Source organism: Maylandia zebra, linkage group LG18, assembly GCF_041146795.1.
Source record: "Maylandia zebra isolate NMK-2024a linkage group LG18, Mzebra_GT3a, whole genome shotgun sequence".
Classification (NCBI taxonomy): Eukaryota; Metazoa; Chordata; class Actinopteri; order Cichliformes; family Cichlidae; genus Maylandia; species Maylandia zebra.
The window spans coordinates 28,360,645-28,382,127 of record NC_135184.1 but is presented as its reverse complement, the minus strand read 5'-3'; the positions used below and the strand labels follow the sequence as shown (position 1 = coordinate 28,382,127).

The window sequence follows — 21,483 nt, the reverse complement described above, 5'->3', positions numbered from 1 at the left end:
TTCCAAACCAACTTCATTCTAAGCCAAAGACTAGAAAATATGGTGTAGGTCTCCCCTGCAGAATTGGTCTTTCCTTCGTCAGGAGCACGTGCTGGACTTTTCAAATCACGGGCAAACAGTATCCCAGATTCTTGATTTTTAGTTCACAAACACTTGTTGTAATGACTAACTACTGACATTTTGGAGAAGTTAGCTCTTTATACAGTAAAGTTACAGTGGGATACAAATAATATCAGGCTGATCCTGCCACAATTTGTTCCCTCAAATCACGTGCAAACATTGTCCCATAGTTGTTTATGTTTTTAAACCCATTTTGCAAAGAGAGGCATTTTTTTGAAAAATGTATTGATAGCAATGTTGAATATTATTACACAGGAAAAAAAACAAACAACTACACGTAAATAGCCTCTGCCTTTCTAAAGAGGGACAGTAACTGCGTGTGTATATGTAAGCGTGTAAAAACTGAAGATAGTCAGATTAACAGTAACAGTATTTCGTCTCTATCTGTCATTCTGCAATTCCTCTCATGTAAGCAATAACGTGGCGCACTGCCTGTTAAAAAAGGCATACCTTTGACGTTGCATGACGAACTCTGTATTTCTCGTCCAAACGTAAACGCAAAAAAAGAGTTTTAAAGAAATCTCAGTTTTCGGTGATTCGAAACGCCGTTTATGTGTGGACAAACAGCTGGGTTTTCAAAAATACCCGTGCAGACGTAGCATAAAAGAGTTAGTAGTTTATTTTATTACTACCTGTCATTTATTGCAGATTACTTGTATTTGCTTAATTGTTTACTAAATGTTTGAGGTGTGAAATAAACCGCAAACGAGCAAAATATGGATTTGTGTGGTTGGAGAATGTGCGCGTGTGCGAACATTTTTCCTGTAAAACAAAGGGGGGCCTAGCAAAAAAAGTTTGGGAACCACTGGTGACAAATTGTGCAAATTAGGCGATGATGTCATTTAGCAACTTTTAGGACAACCAATAGCGATTTTCCTTACTGAGGCGTTGGCAACACTGGATCTGGGTCCAAAACTCTGTCTGATTCAGGTCCCAAAGTCAAATGAGCACTGCGGTGTCACTGAGCGTTAGAAACTGTCTAAATTCTGTCATCTTTAATAAAATGATTAGCGTTGCTCCTTTACCAGGTGTAACAATTAAGTTTAACATCCAGGCATCTATGAAAACAGAATCTATTAAATTTAACGGAGTTAGAAGTTAGCAGGAAGTTAAGCTCGCTAGTTTACACCTAAACATGATATACCATGTTCTGACCGAGAGATTTCTGAAAAAATTAAAACCTACAGCTCTGCTATCACTTCCAACATAAATGAAGACAGAAAACTAAACAGCAGTTACTTTTCTGGGGTTACTGAAGTTGGACTAGCTGGTATATAATGATGTGCTACGTGATCGCTAGCAACACAGCTATGTTAGCATAACATAAACAGTGCAACTGGAGGATGAATGTTAACTTTTTTCCACTCGATAAAAGTTAATGTGAGGGTTCCCGATGGTCAGGGACAAATACAATCGCATGGCAGGATGCTGTAAACGGATTAAAGGTCAGTCAGGAGAACAACTGAGATAATCCATTCACAATACAACGCTAGTCATCAATATACTGCAACAACATGGGAATAGAGTCGCTGCCAGAGAGTTCAGCATTAATGAATCAGTGGTACGCAGTGTTGGGTAAGTTACTTTAAATTAGTAACTTAGTTACATTACTAGTTACTTCTATCAAAAGTAACTCAGTTACTTCAAGTTACTCGTTACTTTCAGAGTAACTAGTTACTAGGGAAAGTAACTTTGGTTTTACTCAGAATTCTCTTGTTAATGTGTTGCTTCCGTAACTGGATACCCAGCAAGATTGCCAGTCTTCTAGCTTGCTTACTTGCCACAAGTGCACTGTGCCACCTACCAATAGAAAGGAAAAAATAATGTGCACATTTCCACGAGAGAAATCCCACACCTGATTCTATCCTAGCCTGCTTTTTACATCCAACACAAAAACTGCAGTTGTGGTGCTTTCGATTGTACTCAGAACTCGGAAATTCTGCCTTCTGAATAGGAAGATGTAGGTAACACCAGACGAGATGAGCTGCATACAGAGCTGGACTGGGACAAAAAAATAGTCCCGGGCATTTTGACTAGAGACCGGCTCGCCATTATAGGAAAAATCATAAAGCCTTTGAATGAAAATAAACACTGTTGTGACAGTGATGTACACTGTTCTGATGGTATATATGTATTAATCTATCAATTGTTTGTTGTAAGACTCAGATAATTATTTTTTTTTAAAGTGAGACATTTTAAATGAGAATAAGAAAGTATTTCCTTGTGCCCCCCTTTCCCTTTTAATGCCCTACATGGACCCCTGGCAACACTTTGCTAGACCCGCCCCTGCACAGTTACCAGCTGTCAGCTACTTAGAAAAGGATCCTGGTGTTATTTGTCTCCCAGAAACAGTTCATAACTTCCCTTCAACTCATTCATGTTAACTAAAAGGTAAACCTGTTTCTCCATCACCTGTTCAGCTCTGATGATCCAGTAAGGACATCTCCTGGTTTCATCTTCATGTTTCCCTCTCACCACATAACCAAACTGATATCATGACCAGCAGCTTTTACAGCTGTGGCTCCAGCAAACATCAGCTGATACTAGAAATTAATATTAAATAAATTCTAACAACAGCTGATCAAGCTTAAACGTGCTGCTGTTGTTTACCGCGACATCCGCTGGTTTCCTCTTTCTGGCGCAAAGTGGGCGATAAAAAAACAAGAGAGAAAAGCCAATCAGCTGATCATTGATCAGTTTCATGATTGAAGTAGAAACAGGAGAGGGAGGGTGAGAGGATGAGAGAAGAAGAGGCAGCTGTGCAGCGTAAACACAGAATAACTCCAGCTTTGTGTCTTTTTCATTGTAGCTGAAGTCCGGGACAAACTGTGTTCCTTTTCACCTAAATACGAAACGCATGATATTTTCTCTGAATACAAGACGATTCCGTTTTTTACGGGACGGTTGGCAACTCTAATAATTAACCGTATGAACAAAATAAAGTTCAACATCATTAACTTCATAGCACCCACCCAGCTGTATAGAAAGTCCGTCATGCGAGCTAGCACGCAGTACGAAAAAGTCAGCATAATGAAAATAAACTCCAACTAAACTTGGTTCATATCTGACCCAGATGGACTGCAGGTCATAACTTCTTACCTGAAGTTCAGTTCACCTGACACTCTCGGACCAGCGGCCGCTTCGGGTCTCTCCTCTTGCCTCCCTTTTCCTTCATCCACCTGCTGGCTTCCACCACTTGCTAATGTTACTGAATCTGTGGAAGCTCCGCGATAGCCACCACACGAAGTAACGAATAACGCGCCTATCTAAATCCCAGTAACGAGTAACGTGTTCCTGGTTTTGGCAAAATAACTAGTTACCGTGCTCATTACCACAATAATAACGTAGTTACTGTAACAAGTTACTTAATAACGCGTTAGTCCCAACACTGGTGGTACGCAGGTGGCGGAAGCAAGAAGAATGAGCTGAGTAAAGTTTGACTTATCTGACTGTTTGGTTTCGCTTAATGCGCCTTATAATTTGAAAAATACAGTACCTGTAAACTGTGGGGAGACATTTATTTTAAGTCTACGGTTTACATTCACTCTTGTACTGTTGATAGAAAATACTGATTGATTAAACACACTTTAATATTACCTCTCCACTGAAAGCTTATACAGTAACCAGTGTATGGATCTGTCCAGAAAACTGGCATCACCAAACTGAGCTGAACATCTTTACTTCATCCACAACCTGTCTGCTGGAATGGAGTACTATACCCTAAAAAAATCCTATTTTACTGCCATTTTAGGCCATCGGCAGCTAAGCCACTGAATGTTGCTTTAACCTAAGTTGAACAGAGATCTCTGAGTTTAAGTCGTGGCTTCATAACTTTAGCCAGCAGATCTGAAGTGAAGTGGCTGGACTGTGCAGTGTCCACATATGTAGAGATGACTCAAAACAATGTTTCTACAGCTGTGGGTCTTTTGCAAAGCTGCTAACAGCAGCTGGAGGACCACAGTAGAGGTCGGGTCACTGGTAAAACCCTGTCAGCTGAGTGAGTCCGCTCTTACCGGTGTTTAACAGGCAGTAAGAACAATATGTTTTCGCTCTGTAAGCAGTCCCCCTGACTGCCCTTCTCCTCCCCTCGTCACTGTAACCACATAAGGTATTCGTATCCACCGCTGTTAGGATCTTGGCACAAAGAAATGCCAGGCTCCCCTTTCAAAGGCAATGTCTGATGTGGCCTCTCTGATCTCTGCGTGATTCACTGACTCTTCTCAAAGAGCATTTCTTGCTTTTTTATCCCGTTCCCCTGGTTTCCTCATCCTTACTGTCTTTTGCACGTGCGTACTTGCTGATGGCAGTTTCCTTGTATTCTTTATTGACAGGAAGCTGACCCCGGCCACCTCATATCATGCGAGAAGAGGTTTGTGAGAGTTTTAACACTCCTTGAAGAACAAAATTCCCTCAGTATAGATCCACACAACCCTTCCCCCTCCTCTTCAAGTCCTTACCTCCTTTCAGCCCCCTCCTCTTCTGTATGATGACATGTACTGTATATGCTTATGGAAACCAGATGTGGCCTGTTGTGATGGAGGAGGCAGTGAGTTAAAAAAAACTAAGCATGAGTTTGTATGCTAGTTCATTAGCACGCTGCAGGAGATGTGGGAGACTGAGGAAGAATAAGGAGTTGTGGTTGTTTTGCTGCTTCACTTTGGTGATTTAAAGAGCTCAGATAGCAAATGTATGCACATTTGAGTGTCATGGGAAAGTGTGTGTGTGTGTGTTTGGGGGGGGGGGGGGGGGGGGGTCCTTGTGGCTATAGCTGGGTCGGGGCGAGGGTAGTCTGGTTTTGTAGAGCCTGAATCAGCATCTTCTATGATGTAGGTGTTTTCCTGCAGTGCTTGGGAAAACCACGCCACATGAGAATAAGAAGTGCATTAAAATGTTGATTATTCAACTTCCTTTTTTTCACTCATACAGCACCTCACTCTGACATATAAAAAAGGAAAGTCCGGAGTGACTTGAACCACCCATTTCAAAGTGCAGATGTTGTAATAAGTGTAATACAAACAGGCGTGTTGAAGCACCGATGGGCCAGAGTCTGGCAAAACTGCGCGATCAAGTAAACGAAGATCGTTAAAGCGAATGCCTGACGCAACGCCAAAATATGTTTAAAGGGAAGTTTTTTCCATGCATAGCTCCATGTGTAGCTAAATGGAATATTAATATGGAGTTGAAATGGGAAAAAAAGAAGCATAAGGTATTAATCTCTCTTCCCGTACGCCACAAATAAACTGTGTGCACGACCGCTTGGGAATACTGCGGAGCGCCTTATTTAAAGGTCAACATATTTTGTGTGATAAAACTATACAAGAAAGCAATTGAATGGAAAGCAAAGATAACAGCACCAAGGGACGTTTTTAGCACATTTTTGGCCAGAAGCACACAGGTTTAGTAGATAACCTCAACAATGACTGCTCTCTATTCACACTATTTCAGCTGGATTGAATGGGACTGGTACTGAACAGGCATGGCTTTAAAACTAAAGAAGCTGCTCGACTGAGGTGCTCTGTCTGCATTTGCCTACATGCAACTCAATAAAGCTTGGAGTTGGCCTAAACTTAGACTAGACCTCTGTTACATTCTGGCAGCCACAGGCATCTTCCAAACAATAAAATTGTTTTCTAACATCCCAGGCACACAGGCTGGTGACCATCTGGCAACCGCTGGTTTCTAGGGAAAAATAAGTATTCCCCAGCGAGTCTGCAAAAGCTTGGTGGCAGTCGCAAGGTGAAGCTGATCTTAAAGAAGTGTACGATGCTGCGTGAAAAAACCTCCGTCCATTTGCTGCAGACCTGTTATGCACATTTTTCCTGGTATCGGGTCACAGTGGGGTCTTTAGCCCTACGTGACTGAGGCCTATAAGATGCAGGGAGATTACATAATAGGAAATGCAGGATGTTTTATTCTTAGACGAGTTTTGGCGAAGGACGTGGTGATCAGAAGCGACGCGATTGCCACCATGTGTCTGTTTGTGTAATCCTTGTGTGTTTGTGTGCGAATAAGAGAAGTGCAGCATGTGACTGAGCTTCAACTGATGCAAATGAAAACCATGTGTAACCTATATAGACACTCACCAGCTGCCACCTTTCTGCCCACATCCTTGTTACCAGGCAGAATGCTGTTGCTCATCGTTCTTTGTCATTCAGCGGGGAACTCGCAATTATGGTGTAATGGCTATTATGGAACACAATAGGTCCAAGCAGGACTTCCCCTCTTTGGGAGTTTTTCTGCATTCATCAGCCTACAGGCCACACAGCTGACAGAAGGACAGGAAGTGTCCAGCTCAGAGAAATATAAAACATAAAGCCAGCTTGTTATTGAAACCTGCTGACTTAAAAACTTGATTGAATTAAAGAAGGAGATTAAAATAGTACATGGCATGGGGGGGTGGATAGAAGAATTTGTCAATCAGCCTTTAAAAAAAAGACAAAGTGGAATCAGATGCAGGAATTACCTTTGCATTTATATGGGTGAAATGTGAGCACTGGAGGATGGGAGAAGGCTGGAAGAGGCCGGGGCATTGTGGTGTGGTCTTTTGTTGGGCTTTGTGAAGTCATTTTGCAGACAGTGAAGAAAAGCTCTCCGGTTACACACACAGAAAAGAGGACTGTGGGGAAGAATTATGCTGAAGCATTTCTTTTCTCTTGCAGTCTGCAGTGTCAGCTGGGTAAAGAGAGAAAACATCAAATGTTGACCCACAGCTCAGGGTCTGACTTGTGAAGAGGACCCCAGAGATAAGCAGAGCAAGTAAAACAGTGTGTATAAAGATATTACACTAAAAATCCATTAGAGGAAACTAATCTTAAACACAAACAAACAAACAAATAACACTTTTTCATGTTTATTGTGTTTTTAATGTCTTTCACCTAGATAAAGTTAAATTAAAATGAATGAAACACATCCTAAAAAAGAAAAAATCCCATCCCCCATTCCCTCATTGCCGTGTCCTGCTGTGTGTCTGGCTCACATGATGCAGTTGGAATTCCAGATGTTGTGCATGGAATTCTGCTCCATATCTGGCTTCCAAATGTGACTTAACCATCCTCACTCCTCCTTCATCTCCTCCCACAGCAATCCTCGTGACTTCTCTCTTAAGCTCCAAGTCTTCAAAACACTGCAGCGAGAAGTGGAGAAGAATGGGCGCCCAGAATCTCTTAAACACAATAGGAACAGAGCAAAAGTGCACAAAACCCCGTCGGTGTTATCATAGCAAATCATAGAAGCGCTGCCTTCCCGGCTTCCACCCTCACCCACTCTTGTTCTGTTGCAGTCAGTCGTCTTTACGGCATGTCTCGTGTCTGTATGCCAGTTGTTCATTAGTGGAATCATTAAGGAGTGGGGAGACGCCTAGGCTTGGTGTTTGAGCGTTTATTGGCTCGTGTTGGACGGGGGTGCACACAAACACAGTGGATAACACACAAGTACAGGCATTTACAGTTTTTCAGAACATGCACGAGTGCTTGTTTGTGCCAATGTGTTTGTCAGGACCTACATTAATCAAATTGTGAAACTACTTTTCCAACTTCAAAGTCTTGATAATAGTTTGATAGTTTGGGGGACTTTGCACGCTTTTCCTTGTCATCTTATACTTGCAGAGGCTATGTGGTCCTCATAAGAATAGAAATATACCCAAGAACACACACGCATGCACACCCTCTCCCTCTAGCTATATAGTTAAGATATGTTTTCCTGCTGTGCAGCAACGGGTTTATACAGTCATCTTCATCTCTGTTTCTACTTAAGCTCTGGATCCAGTCCGTGTTTTCCAACCCAGTTTCTGGCTTGCCAGTTTCCGAGCCCCAGTAAAGCAGAGCAGAGTGGTGCGGTCGGGGAACAAGAAACCTGGAGGTCCGGGGAGACTGGGGAAGGCCAGATGTAAAACAGCAACGACCAATATGATCAGTAAAGGTGAACAAGGCAGGCGAGAGAAAGATTTTATCAAAGTTGATCAAAGACTAAGTGAAGATCAAAGCACATGAAGCCTTTTGAAATTACTTTATTTTTGTACGAAAAGCTTATAAGTGAGTACACACACACACAGTTCTGATTGAGAAGGCTAGATGGTCATCATTATCACTGTCACTAATGTTATTATTATTATTGTTGTTAATCTAACCCCTGACTAGCAATGTAGCACCATGATTCGAAAAACTGTACAAAAGTAAGTACGATGACAAAAAGGAGTCATTTTCAGGTCTTCAATTTATTTTCATTTGAGATGGATTCAAGGTATAAAAAAAAAAACAATCAAGTTTCAAGAATACATAACCCCATTTCCCCATTCACTGTTCCCACATGTATAAAATTAAGGCCACTTTCAAAACTGTATGTCACTGTCCAGCAGGACTTTTTAATGACAATATACAAAAAAAAAACATTCTTTACATGGTGGACGACAACAACAATAATAGTAATAGTCATAATAGTAATGACAACATCATTTATAATAATAACAATAAAGACATTAAAAAAAAAAAGAAAATACACTGTTGCATTTACTGCTTTACTCTGATAGGAGTGTATCTCATGCTTCATAAGGATGCAAGCTAATGTTTCCCTTTTATTGTCCCTGCTGGCTCCTGACATGTTGCTTTACTGGAAGATTAAGAAACACAGATGACTGTGCCGCCGTGGTTTCCAGGATTTTGTGTTTAAGTGAGGGTGTGCAAATTAAAAAAAAAAAGGGCACTTGGCCGAGCGATGAAACAACGGCGTCTGCTTACGCACAGAAACATGCTGAAATGGATGTCATGAAGACGCAGGTTCGAAGTGGAAAATTCACGAGAACACAAACACTGACCACTGACAAAAACTAAAAATATGACATTGAAAAAGGCTAAAACAAACAGCAATGAGCTGGCGTCAGTAACCGCGAGAAGAGAGGCAGAGTCAGAAAGGAGAAAATTGGAAAGAGCTGAGTGGTTGAGAGATAGAGTCAAAGGAATCTGGAAGTGGTAAGAAGAGTTGAAAATGCAAGTCTGACAGTTTTCCTTCGGCTCTTTCTCCTGTTCCGTCTCTTTCTGTCCTGCTCCCTTATCTGCGTCGAACGTTCTCCACCGCGTTTTCTTCTTCTTCTCTCGCCTTCTTTCTCTCCTCTCTTCTGCCCCTCCATCTCTAACTACACCTTGTCCAATAGAGATCGTTGGCAGTAGAGGAGTCGGCGGGGGGTACCGTAACGACGGAAAAACAGCAAGGCTGCCAACGTTGCGATCACACACACTACCAGAAACAGCGGCACAACAAACGCCGCTGCCCCGCTGCCACTATCTGTCTCAATAACTTTCACATCAATTTCCTCCTCCCTCTCAATCACCTTCTCCCTCTCTCTATCCCTCTCTCTATCTCTAGTTCTGTCTCTGTCTTCCCTCTCTCTCTCCCTCTCTCTCTCCCTCTCTCTCTCCCTCTCTCTCTCCCTCTCTCTCTCCCTCTCTCTCTCCCTCTCTCGCTCCCTCTCTCTCTCCCTTTCCTTCTCCCTTTCCTTGTCCTTGTCATGTCCACCTCCGCCTCTTCCTCCATCTGTCTTGGGGTCTTCATTGGGGCAGCCCATCCAGTCACGAAGGGCTGATTTGGGATATCCAGGCTCCACTCGCATCACCTGGTTGTTGAACTTCCAGTATTTGTTGGCTTTGTAGAAGTAGGTGTACGCTGAAGGGTGGAAGAAAGACGTGTAAGTAAAAAACAACATGTACCAATAACTATCCAGTCACAGTAAGATGTGATGAATAATCTAGATAATCTGACACATGCCACCCTTACCTTGATCTTTGCTCATGAAGGCTGACTTGATGTTATCAGGAACGCCCTGCCACACGCTAATAGATTTCGGATAGCCATCGTCAACTGTCTGGGACGCTTCATTGAAACGGTAATAGCTAAACAGGAAACGAGAGGAGAAAAAAAAGAGATATGGTGAACTGATGATTCGGCCAGAGCTAGAAACTCTCCTCTTTACCCACATAAACAGTTGTGGATGGACTCTGGTTTTTCCTAAAAGACCTGACATTACACTTATCTTGGACTTGTCTCAAACTAAATACACGACTCGGTTGGAGTTGAGAACAGACATAGACTTGGGTTTAGTTTTGGATAGCTTTAAACTAGTTCAATTAAATTGAACCTGCCACAGATTACTCAGAACTTGAGTTTTCTTTGCTTTAAATGGTTCAGAACTTGGTGTTGATAGACCTGTTTGTGCCTACAGGACTTGAAGCTAGGCATTAGTCTTCAAACTGGTGTAGACCATTTGTAGTTGACTTGTGTAGAGTGACTTGACTTAACTTAAGAACTGTCCTTACAGACCTTAACTAACTTTCTTGACTTGCTTTCTAATGTAAAAACTGCACAGCCACAGTCAGTGTTGTCTCTGCAGACACTGCCGCTCAACTACCACGAACTCTTCTAGAACCAAAACGACCGCGAGCTGAGGTCTTAGGAAAAGTGCAGTAACTATAGTAACTATAGTAGCTATATTCACTTTATAATCCGACTGCTACAATTCAACTGCCACATGTCATCCACTTTTTATACCCATGGAAAAGCTCAGCAACCGTAACAGTTCCCTCAAGGTGAATTTTCTTGTTTAACTGAGAGGCAGATTTGGATTGGATGGTAAGTGTTTGAGTTTACATGTTTTAACCTCATATGGTCAAAACATATATTTTACTGGCGGTGATGTCAGGGGGAGTTTCCTTGTAATCACCTACTTTTGAAACTTCTGCATATGATAAACACACGCACACACAAAACGGACAATGACTAACTTGTTTCCTCTGAAGAAATATGTCTGTCCAGTGGGGGTGTAGTAGAGAGCAGCGTCTATTCGATCTTTGGGAAGCCCTGTGCCCATCTCTTTAAGACTCCTGGGGTAGCCAGAGTCAAGAATTGATTCGGTGAACACCCAGTACCTGTCTCCTGTAGAGCAATAAAACCGAGGACCCGAGAGAAGTTTTTTTAATTTCATAATAATAGTAAAATAATTTCTTTGCAATATGTTAAAGCCAGACTTACCTTTAAAGAAAGCAAATTTCCCATCATCCCTTTCAAATGCAGCATTAATATGAGTGGGCAAGCCCCTCCAAAAGTGACCAATTGGCATTGGGTATCCATCCAACACGTGGTTATTACGCACCCGCCAAAACCACTTATCCTGATAGGGGGAAAAAAAGAAAGAAAATTCTCAGAAACTTACAAGATGACATAGACAACAAGATAACAATCTATAAATGATATCGCTATAAATGGCCCAAACTTTCTCCAGCAGCTTTTTACCTTGAACACAAACATTTCTCCCCTGAGGATGGCGATGGTGTCAAAGTGCCCATCGCAGATGTTGGGGCCGAAGTGAGGCTTGTCAGGTGAATGTGGGGGATCGGGGGGGTTGTAAGGTGAACGCGGTGTTACAGGTGGGGGTTGTGGACCTGAGCCTGACCCTTTGTGAGTAAGGACATCGAACATTTCTTTAAACAGCAAAGCCTTAACTTTAAAGCAGCAAAATAATCTGTTTTTATCCATCTTTGGATGGATAAAAACAGAAATTACTCATGCTGTAATTTACAATGTAATTTTTCGGGTTAGTCTTTAATCCCTAGTGTAGAATGATAATGATTAATTGTGATTTGTACAAACCATAAAGCTGCTGTATGCCTCTGCGGTCATCATCTGGGAGCTGGAAGTTCTCAGTGTCCATCCACTGGTAGAACGGAGCCATGATGGCTGAGGGGTCGTTAGAGTGCTCGAGACCCATGGCGTGACCAAGTTCATGCACAGCAACGAGGAAAATATCATTCCCTGAAACAACATCAACAAGAAAAATTACAGCAACTTTTTAAAAATTAGGCCAAAGTGTTAGACATTAAGTGGGAGGATTTTGAGACAGAGTCCTAAAGGAGAATGAGGAAAAAGTGCTGTTTCCTTATTTTCAAGTGACTCAGAAGCACACAACTAGACACCAAGTAGTTAAAAATAAAATCATCAGCAGCTCATGTGAAGATGTGTTAGACTCGAGGAGCTGACGCTGCAGTTTGTGTCTGCTGCATTTTCACACACAGGTATTCACTGCCTGAAGTGCACAAGCACAAGCTGGGGCCTGTCGCGGCTTAGGTTTTGCTTTTGACAGCAAAACAGAGTCAGAGAGGTCCCCTCCCAACATTTAAGTTTTTCTTGTGTCAGGTTTTGGGGAATTAGTCATCTATTGAAATTTCAGTTTCAACATGAAACTTTACCTAACAGGTCCCGGTTTCCAACTGTCCACGGCTCAGCCGAATCAAAGTGAGTGTCTCCACCGATGCCAATGCCAGGAAAATAGGCGTGTGCCAGGAATCCCCCCTCGCCATCAAATGGGCTGCTGTCACCGTGGAAACCCTCAGCAAAGAATATCATGATGTCAGCAAACTCCTCCACTTTGTCCCGTATGTAGCTGTAGGGAATTTCCCGGAAGCGAAGCGGGGTGACGCCCTCCCACACCTTGAAGGCCTTCCTGATGGCCTCGTAGGTCTCATACTCACCCACCTTTGGGGTGTAGTTCTGTATACTAAACAGTGTGTTAAAAAGGCGAGACAGTTAATTCCTTTTTACAGAGACATAATTGCAGGCTGCTTCATGTTTATTTCATAACTCTGTGACTTACGAGAAAGTGATCTCTGTCTTGGGCCACTTCAGGCCCTGGATGGCGTACCGCTTCCTCCTCAGGTTGCTCTTGAGCTCAGCACCAAACTTATCAGGGACACCACAGCGCGGTCGCTTCATGGCCCTGCCAGACAGTAAGACACACCGCGCTCATGACAACGTACGCTTAAATGTGCTTGAAAAAAACGACACTGCGTGATACTCACTTGACGGTGTCTGCGTCAAAGGTACCACTGACAGTGAGGCCGTAGAACCTCTGCATGGCAGCGATGGCGGAGGAGATGGAGTTTGGGGAGCGAAGGGCATGGGTTCTCAAGTCCCCTGGGGGAAGGTACCCATACTGTTGTAGCCATGACTGCAGTGGAAAACAGGATAAAAAAGGAAAACATGATGAGAAGTCTTGCACAATATAGTGAGGAAATTCCACTTTTAGCAAAGAAACAAAAATGAAAAACAGACACAAAAACACTCCGCACGTCACCTGAAAATGTTGATCATTGGTTACTCGGAATATGAGAACAGGATGTTTTCCTGCGACTGCGATGAAAACACATTCCACGCCGACAGCAAGAATAAGCTCTTAAATAACTTCTTTCTGTGTTTTTGTATCTCGTAGCCAGAGGGAGCAACATCACTTTCAAGCAACTGGCACGTCTCCATGTCGTGACTAAACACAAAAGCTATTCAACCATCAACACTGGACTCTCCAGTATGTGTGGACTGAAAGTAGAACTGGCCTGAGGAGCCAAAAAAAGCTTAAGACAAGGACGGCTCAGGTTTCATCCAAAACCCTGACACAGACACTGAATGAGGACACAGTTAAAGTTTAAAACTCATGTTAGTCTGTACCTACATCAGTTCTAGCTAAAGTCATCGAGTTTGTACAATTCATAAATGAAAGCGTTTTTTTAAAGCATTTGGAGAGCATATTATGATGGTCACCGAGTTCTCTGGTGCTCCAAATCCCTCACTCTCAGCTAAACTTGACCTTATTTTCCCCTGGAAACCCATTTGCCTGCGGTGCTGGTTTGACATTTGGACCGGTGCCGACAGCTCTGCTACGCACCTCTCCCACACAGCTTCTCCTGAACTCCTTCCCTCTCAAGCAAGAGACGAAAAATAACACTGAGGCTATTGTGAGCGTGGTGGAAACCAAGACCGCTCTGATATTCTCCTGTACAGTGACTTTGTGAGCTTGTCGTGGCACATTCAGGAAGCGTTTTATGGTTTGGAGCTGCTAATGACTTTTGTCTTTGTTTGGCAGAGCCTGACGTGACTTTGCAGCTTAGCGGGATCTATTATTTCAACTGGATTCAGAATTATAGGCGCAGTTGCTGTAGAGTATGTGCAGAGAAGGACATTGGGAAAACAGAAGAGAAAAAGATAGGGAGTGTCCCAGGGTGAGACTCAGGCCTTGGGCAACCTCAGTCGAGGTCTCCAGTCAAGCAGTAAAGTCAGTCAGTAATTTAACTGGGAATTTCTTCCTCATCGCATCCAAACCTCAAAGTCAAACTCTTCCCCCCATGTTCATGTCTCTGTCTTCGCCTCTTCACTCCACCCCTTCTCCTCTGCCTCATCCCTCTCTTATGGAAAACCCACAGACTTGAGGGTAAATACTCATGAACAACCACACCCTGAGCCGCTCGATTATTGTTGTTAATGCCTATCTGCTGCTGCTAATGGATGTTAAACACAGTTAAAGCTAAATAAATCAACTCGCTTATTTTAGAGTTTTCCACTGAAAATGTACAGTAAGTGAATGTGCTGACGTGGTTGTCCGACTCTGGGCTTTAGGTCAGTATTGATGCTCCTGATGTTCATTCAGCTTAACTGTTTGGCCCTGAGCTGAATGGCAACTTTGGAGGACGTTGCAAGTCTAATCTCTGCCTCTCTGTCTGTCCTAGAGAGACATGGAGGTCTACGTGTTTAGACTTTACTCCTGAATGAGCCCTTTCTCGTCTTGACTCACCCATGGAGCTCCAGTGGACACATAAAGAGTCACTGTTACAGCGCGGCTGCATGAGCGGGAAAAAGAGGAGCACAAGGAAGGAAAGATGAAGGCTAGTGGGATTTAGAGGTTGTAATTAACGGTCATAATGAAACGCCTGCAGTTTGCTGGGATAAACAAATAAAGGTTTTGCTTGTACCAGAGTCAAATACAACCATTAGCAACTTGGATAATTTGCCACAAATGTAAGAGATTTTAAGGCCTGATTTGAGCTCGAAACCATATTCTTCCAGTTCACACATTCCCTGTTTTCTTTTCTACAAAAGGCCCAATTTTGCCCTCGGCTCAGTCAAAAGACTTCTGTTGAATGACACCGAACACTTGTTTTAACTTTAAGGCTCCCACGCCCCATTCATAGGTCCCACAGGTGACTCTGACAAAGTCTTATTCACTGTCGCACCATGCTATTTTTGCCCACGGTAATAACTGGAGCAACTAAAGCAGCAGCAGGAAGAGGAAGTGGTGAGTATTTAGAGAAGAATAAGAAAGGATAGTCTAAACTAATACAGTCTTTTGATGTGAAGCAGTGGTTTCCAACTGCCCCCCCCCCCCCCCCACACACACACACATCAACTTATTTACTACCAATGATTTCAAAGCTCAAATGATATCATGTTTCCTGTTCCTTTACATGTTTGTGGAAAAACATGGAGGTGTGACAACTGACTTAGTGTTAGGCTGTCCATTTTACTAGATTTTTACTACAATTTGAGTAATGAGCAACACTTTAAACTGATGCCTGGAAGCACTTGTGTTAAATGTAGTCATCACCCCTTGATATTTACCCATGCACAGAGGGAGTAGGAAGCAAAGGAACCTTGCCAGTCCAGCACTTTGATGTAAAGCTCACTCATGTGCAGCGACTGACTTTATTGTTTAATGGAAGACCTACAAGAAGCAGACAATGTTTGCTGTGGATGTTTCTAGGCAGTGTGCTCATTTTGCATAGGATGAGGAGGAGAAGAAGAAGGCATAGTTAGTCAGTTGTTCCATTTGCTGAAGGCCAATGGAAAGAAACTCTGGTCAACAGCGATGGGAGTCCAACTGAGGCATGCTCAGTATAAAGCGCACACACAGGGCAAGAGAGCTCATCATTACATATCCACCCACTCCATCCAGAAAGCTGTGATATTCTGTCACATGTCTTAAATGTATGAAATTATGACTCCCACTTTATGTGCAACAGCAGGTTATGGCGCCCGTGTGTACTTCAGGGAGTTTATTGTGGGTAGGTAACTTTATTAACTTTTTTTTCCCCTCTACTTTATAGGCATTTTCCTGCTATGCTCTTGGCTCAGGAGGGCATTTACAACCTCTCTGACCCCTCTGGCCAACAGCTCCTGAGCACACACAAGCAGAAACCCCTTTGGTTGTGTGTAATCCCCCAGCTGGTGTCTATTAAACAACCTCTCTCTAGCCAACACCAGAAAGAGCCGATGACACAAGAGTGGAAAAATTCATCTCTGCCAGTGTCATTTGAGGAGTCAGTCAATCCCAGGAAAAAGGAAGAATTTTATCCTAAAAAAAATTTGGCCTCTTTGTTTTAGTTACAGGAAATGACATGATGACTTTGAACATTACCTTATTTTCAGTTAACACCTTTCCCCAAGGAAAGACCACCCACTGCTGATTATTAAAACAATGGCTTCCTGGAAACGATGCACTCCTGCTAGGGCTGCACGATTTTGCATAAAATGAGAATCACGATTTTTTGGCTTAGAATTGAGATCACAATTCTCTCACGATTTTCTTTTCCAGTATAAATATGTATTGCACTTATTAACTGCACATCAACTGCTTCCTCTAAACGACTAACAAGACTAGTCCAGCATGGGACTAGTATCAAGTTACCTGTGTAATTGTTCTCTTTGGGAACAGAGGGAGTGTGACATCCAGTACACTCACACAGGATGTGTGCATGACAACTATGATCTTTATCCTGTCTCGTACAGTTGGACAGTTGCTTCATTTTCCGTCTTTTCCAAAAAAGATTGCATCACTCCCATCTCCACAATAGCCCCCTTTCTGGTCTGCGACAGGCTCCTCAGTGTCCTCCCTGCCTCGCTTTCATCATCTCATTTCATGACAATTAGCTACGAGCTGAAGTCATTCTTTGTACTGAATGACCTCGGCTTGCAGCCATTTCTGCAGATTCGAGCACAGGGGGGAAAAAAAAGATGTGTGTGTGTGATAGGCAGGTGGTTGCTGACACACCAAGCTGCCCACTTCCTGTCTCTACCACACGCCACAGGAAATGAATTGTGTCCACACAACCTCTATATCACAAAACAGACCCACTGACCAACACGTAACCACTGATCTAATTTTATTTATTGTCAATAAAAAAATTTATTTAAAAAATCCCGCTGACTTGTGGGTTTGTGGAGGCAGCATATGAGGTCAGATTTCCTCAACTGTACGGAGAGTTTGGTCTTATGTTAAAAAAAGAAAAGAAAAGAAAAAAAAGCACTTTTTGACCATAACTTAACTAGCGATGGAAAGGCCCGCTTCCTGTGGTGCAGACATTTCACGTTTATCATCCTCATTAACTTCCTTATTTGATTGCACACTGTTGACTGATGCTATTCGTGATGAATGTGATGACAGAAAGGGGTTTTTTGGGGGGGTTGCATGACTTATTATTTTCCAAAGAAATAAAATAGGCAAGACATGTTCATCTAATTAATTGAAGTTCTTCACCGAAGCCCAGATGATCTGCAGCATTACTCGCTTTAATTAAAGAGGCTTATTATGCTCTTCCTTATTTATTTATTTTATCCTGTTATAGAAGTGCATACTCATATTTAACAAGGCCAAAGTTTCAAATGATGAGGTCAGTGTTTACACAGGTAATCCCAGTTGAGCAAAAGCTCAGACTGCTGTAAATACTGGGTTTCAAATCTGTTTTCTCCTCATGGTTCTTTATGATGTAATTGCCAGGGGATATCCCTAATATGGGCATTTCAGATACACAGCTCTGCCTGAAAAAGTTAGTCAATCAGAAGAAAGCTGACTGAACAGAACAGAGTCCTTGGAGCTAAAAGTGACGTTTTTTCAGCAAGCAGATGAACTGGGTGACAAATAAGATTGAGAATGTGAATTATTTTAAACTTGCAGTCGTGCAAAGTAACAATAGGAAATCAACCTTCATACTAGTATTTTGAAATTATCAGGTCAAATATCCACTTTATATCTGGCCTTTATCGTACTTGTGGTTCACACCGGTAGCTAATGCACTTTTTTATGAGAAAATTCTGCACCGTAGAGTATTGGCTGTTAAAATGTGCTGATATGAAAAAATTCCTTGAAATCTGCTTGCCTAAAAGGAGTTGACTTAACCACAAGCCCATCTTGACAAAATGTAATCAAATCTTTCCCAGAATAAGAAAATATTAATCACTTAGATTTACTGCTGCACAGCGTGCGTGTGTGGAGTGAAAGCGAAATTATGAATTATGTAGGCGACACATTGTTTACATTTTTAGCAGATGGCGCTTTGCAGTCTCTGGTCTAAATGTAGGTCAATTGAGTAACTTTGCTCCATTTTCTTCCACTGGCATAAAGCTGAGCTATAACTGCATTGGTCACAGGCAGGATACTCCAGGCGCTACTGTATGTAAAAAAATATGAATTCTTTGATGTCCTGTGTGAGCAAGACCTTGCCCTATTTTTTCTAATGGCACTGAAGGAAGCAGGTGTGTAGGAGTATCATCACAAAGTCACTTCCTGGAACATTAACACAGAAGTTCCTAACTTTGCTCTGGTTATGGGATTTGAGAGCTGCTGATTCTGCAAGAAGAACAGACCTAAACAGACAAATGAGATCAGAACAATACAGAAGAAGATGAGAAAGGAACAGATGTGAACAGCAGGGGAAAAAATCTCAGCTGTATCTGCCTTGATAGTAGCCAGCGCTGTTATTGGAAGATATTGGAAAACTTTTAGTGCTCAGTCTGTTGTATTTTTCCACAGATGAGAAAGGGTGAGATGCTGCAGAACCTCTTTCTTTCTGTAACCCCCCCTTTGGTGCTGTACTCAGACATAACTCAGGACAGATGTCAACAATTACATCTCCCCATCCCTCAGTCCGTTCCCACAAAAATTGCCTCAGTCTCTGCAGCGACCACAATACAATTGAATGCATTTCTTTTGCTCTGGCTCCGCTGCTTTTGCCCTCTCAGCATTTCTGTGTTTTCACGAGCGTTATCATCATTAAGGGCTGCTTCCTCTAACCCAGGGTCAGAGCCCATTTCCCATATCCCTGTGCCAACAACAGTCAGCTGCAGAAATTATTATCAGGATGCAAAGTTCTAAAAAAATTCTGCATAGGAGTCATAAAAAAAACAAGCTCCACACAAATTTGAAAGATGAATATAATAATAAACAAAAAAATTGCTATGTATTATTAACTCATAGATAGAAAAAGATCTCCTTAACTTTAATTATATGTCACAACTGTCTAACATTATTAACTGTTTTAACTGAGTGCATTTATTGGCGATATACATGTTCCAAGTGTACAATATCTATGCCTTTATGGAGTATTCATCCAGTTTTAATCCAGTTTATATTTATCCAACTTTAATCGTTTAATGCGCATTTAAAACTTTATGTGGTTTTAGTTCTGCATTCTGCATGTTTTCCTCACCTCTGGATTGAATTGTCGCTCCGTCGCTCCCTGCGCGCTCAGCTCCCACACCACCGCCAGCAGCAGCAGCCGGGCTACCGATTTCAGCTTAGGTGCCATCAGTCAATTCTCAAAAAATTTAACAAACGAAGATGTCCTCGGGAAGGTTGCTCGATTCTCTCTCTCTCTCTCTCTCTCTCCCTCTCTCTCTTTTGTCAGAACATTATCTGTGTGGGGGAGGGAAGCATCCCATGCGCAAAACTTTGGACTTCGCGCAAAACACACAAAAACTGTTTCCCTGTGGTTGCCAGGACGATTTAAACTATTAGACGTGTGTCTCCAACATGTACATTCTTCTCGTGTTTTGGTGAATTGGCAAGATTACAATCGGACGTTACTTGAAACGAGAACTGTGTAAAGGGGCTCTGGAGCCGCAAGCGGTGCGTACTTTATGTCCAAATTCAGCTTGCGGTCTGCTCCCGATGTTGCAGCCGACTTTGATGGAACCGTCCTTACTCCTCCTGTCCTATCTTTCTTGTCGGTTTATTTTGACCCCCTCTCTCCTCTGCAGACGTGGTAGTTGATAGCCTACTTTAGTTGGAAAGTAAAGCGACGTGAACCACCCCCCTCCGAAATAAGCCCGCCCCTTCAGAATCAACCGGATGACCCATCGGACTTGGCACGGCTCCTCACTGGGACTAAAGCGTTAATGCGCCCTAAACTGTAGGAACCTTGTTGTTTGCAGAAGCGAGCAGCTCAATCTGTTCCAAATAAGGACAAAATGCAAAAGTTTATCTGGGAATGTATTCAAGATTTTAGTTATTTTAGTGTGATCTGTCAGTACAGTCATCTACTTCGCTTCCATATGTGATAATAACCGATCATCTATATCTGCCATCTGCCATCTCTTCAGCCAAAATCAGCCTTTTCCCTAAAACCTCGTTTCAAGCCGAAGATGGTAGACTATTATGTTGCTGCTTTTTAAGTCTTCTGATCTTTAACATATTAATTTTCGCAGATTTTTATAAAGGGTGTTCAAAAAGTGCTCAAATGCACTGTAAACATCATATAATAATTTAGCTACTCGAAGCAGCAAACTGTGCTAAAAAAGGGGGGGAATTGCGCCCTCCAGTGCGCTACTTGTACACATCCAAATGTGTGCCTTTTGTCTTGCATGCTTCTCATTTCTTTTTCTTTGTCCTCTGTGAGTGTTGCATTTGTTTCCTTTCATAACTGCAGTCTTGTTTAGTGTGCATGTGTTAAATTCCTCTGTTTTTTCTTGGCGTTCATATAAGATACAATAATTAAACAGGAGCACTCCGATGGATTAAGGGCTTTACTAAAACGTTGATGTTTTAGGCTGATGTCAGCACTGGTAATATGGAAATCCCCAATAATGCCATCTGTATTGTTTCACAGATCATTTGTGCTGATGTCAGTATTTTTAATATAAATCGCATATAAATCATTTTGTGTCATTGTAAAACGTGTAACATTGTGCTGTAAATATAAAGTTTTAAAGAGCTCAAACAAAGAAAGTGCTTGTAGTTAATATATTGCTTTAAAGTTTGGAAATGATCCTATGGAAACTGAAGTGTTTTCCTAATTCATGTGACCCTGACCTTTGACCTATGACCATGAAGCATTACATACTAAAATGGTGTATTTTGTTATCTTTTTCCTCATGACTGACGCAGAACTGGCTGAAATCTTTGGCTTCTAAAAGCTGTAAAGACCTGAAATTTTATGATATAGTGCATGAAACATTATGGCGTCACTGTGACGTTGTAGGAATTGAAAAAATATAAAGTGTGTTGTACAGCTCTATCCATGCCCTTTCATATCGTATATTACTCAATATGGATTCTTGAAATTTATTTTCAAGGTTAACTTTGACCTTGGGTGCTAGAAATGAAGGTGAAGGTCAAATGCTTAGCCAACCTAGGTTCTCATGTCCCCCATGGCCTAGTATATTGTTGTGAAGTTTGAAGATGATCCATAAAAAGTTGTGTTTTATAGAGTTTTTACTGATTTTCAACATTTAATGTGAAGTTGACTTTGACTCAGTTTTCCCCTAAATTAAATCAGCTGGAGA

At 42.1% G+C, this 21,483-nt stretch overlaps 2 protein-coding genes across 2 annotated transcripts in view; one reads left to right on the top strand and one right to left on the bottom strand.

Moving 5' to 3' along the window:
* The first annotated feature begins 1,455 nt into the window (after nt 1–1,455).
* Nucleotides 1,456–21,483, top strand: part of trim110 (tripartite motif containing 110) — a 41,608-nt gene continuing 21,580 nt past the window's right edge. The window contains exon 1 of the mRNA XM_076876567.1: nt 1,456–1,565. The gene's annotated coding sequence lies outside the window, so the exon portion shown is untranslated. The remainder of the gene's footprint in view (nt 1,566–21,483) is intronic.
* Nucleotides 8,314–19,981, bottom strand: mmp14b (matrix metallopeptidase 14b (membrane-inserted)). Its single transcript, XM_004565357.5, has 10 exons — nt 19,410–19,981; nt 12,960–13,108; nt 12,755–12,877; nt 12,351–12,658; nt 11,755–11,916; nt 11,398–11,558; nt 11,137–11,275; nt 10,890–11,040; nt 9,886–10,001; nt 8,314–9,774 (listed from the first exon to the last, which is right to left on the bottom strand). Exons 1-10 carry the CDS (start codon nt 19,506–19,508, stop codon nt 9,248–9,250), a joined length of 1,935 nt encoding a protein of 644 aa, XP_004565414.2. The 5' UTR covers nt 19,509–19,981; the 3' UTR covers nt 8,314–9,247.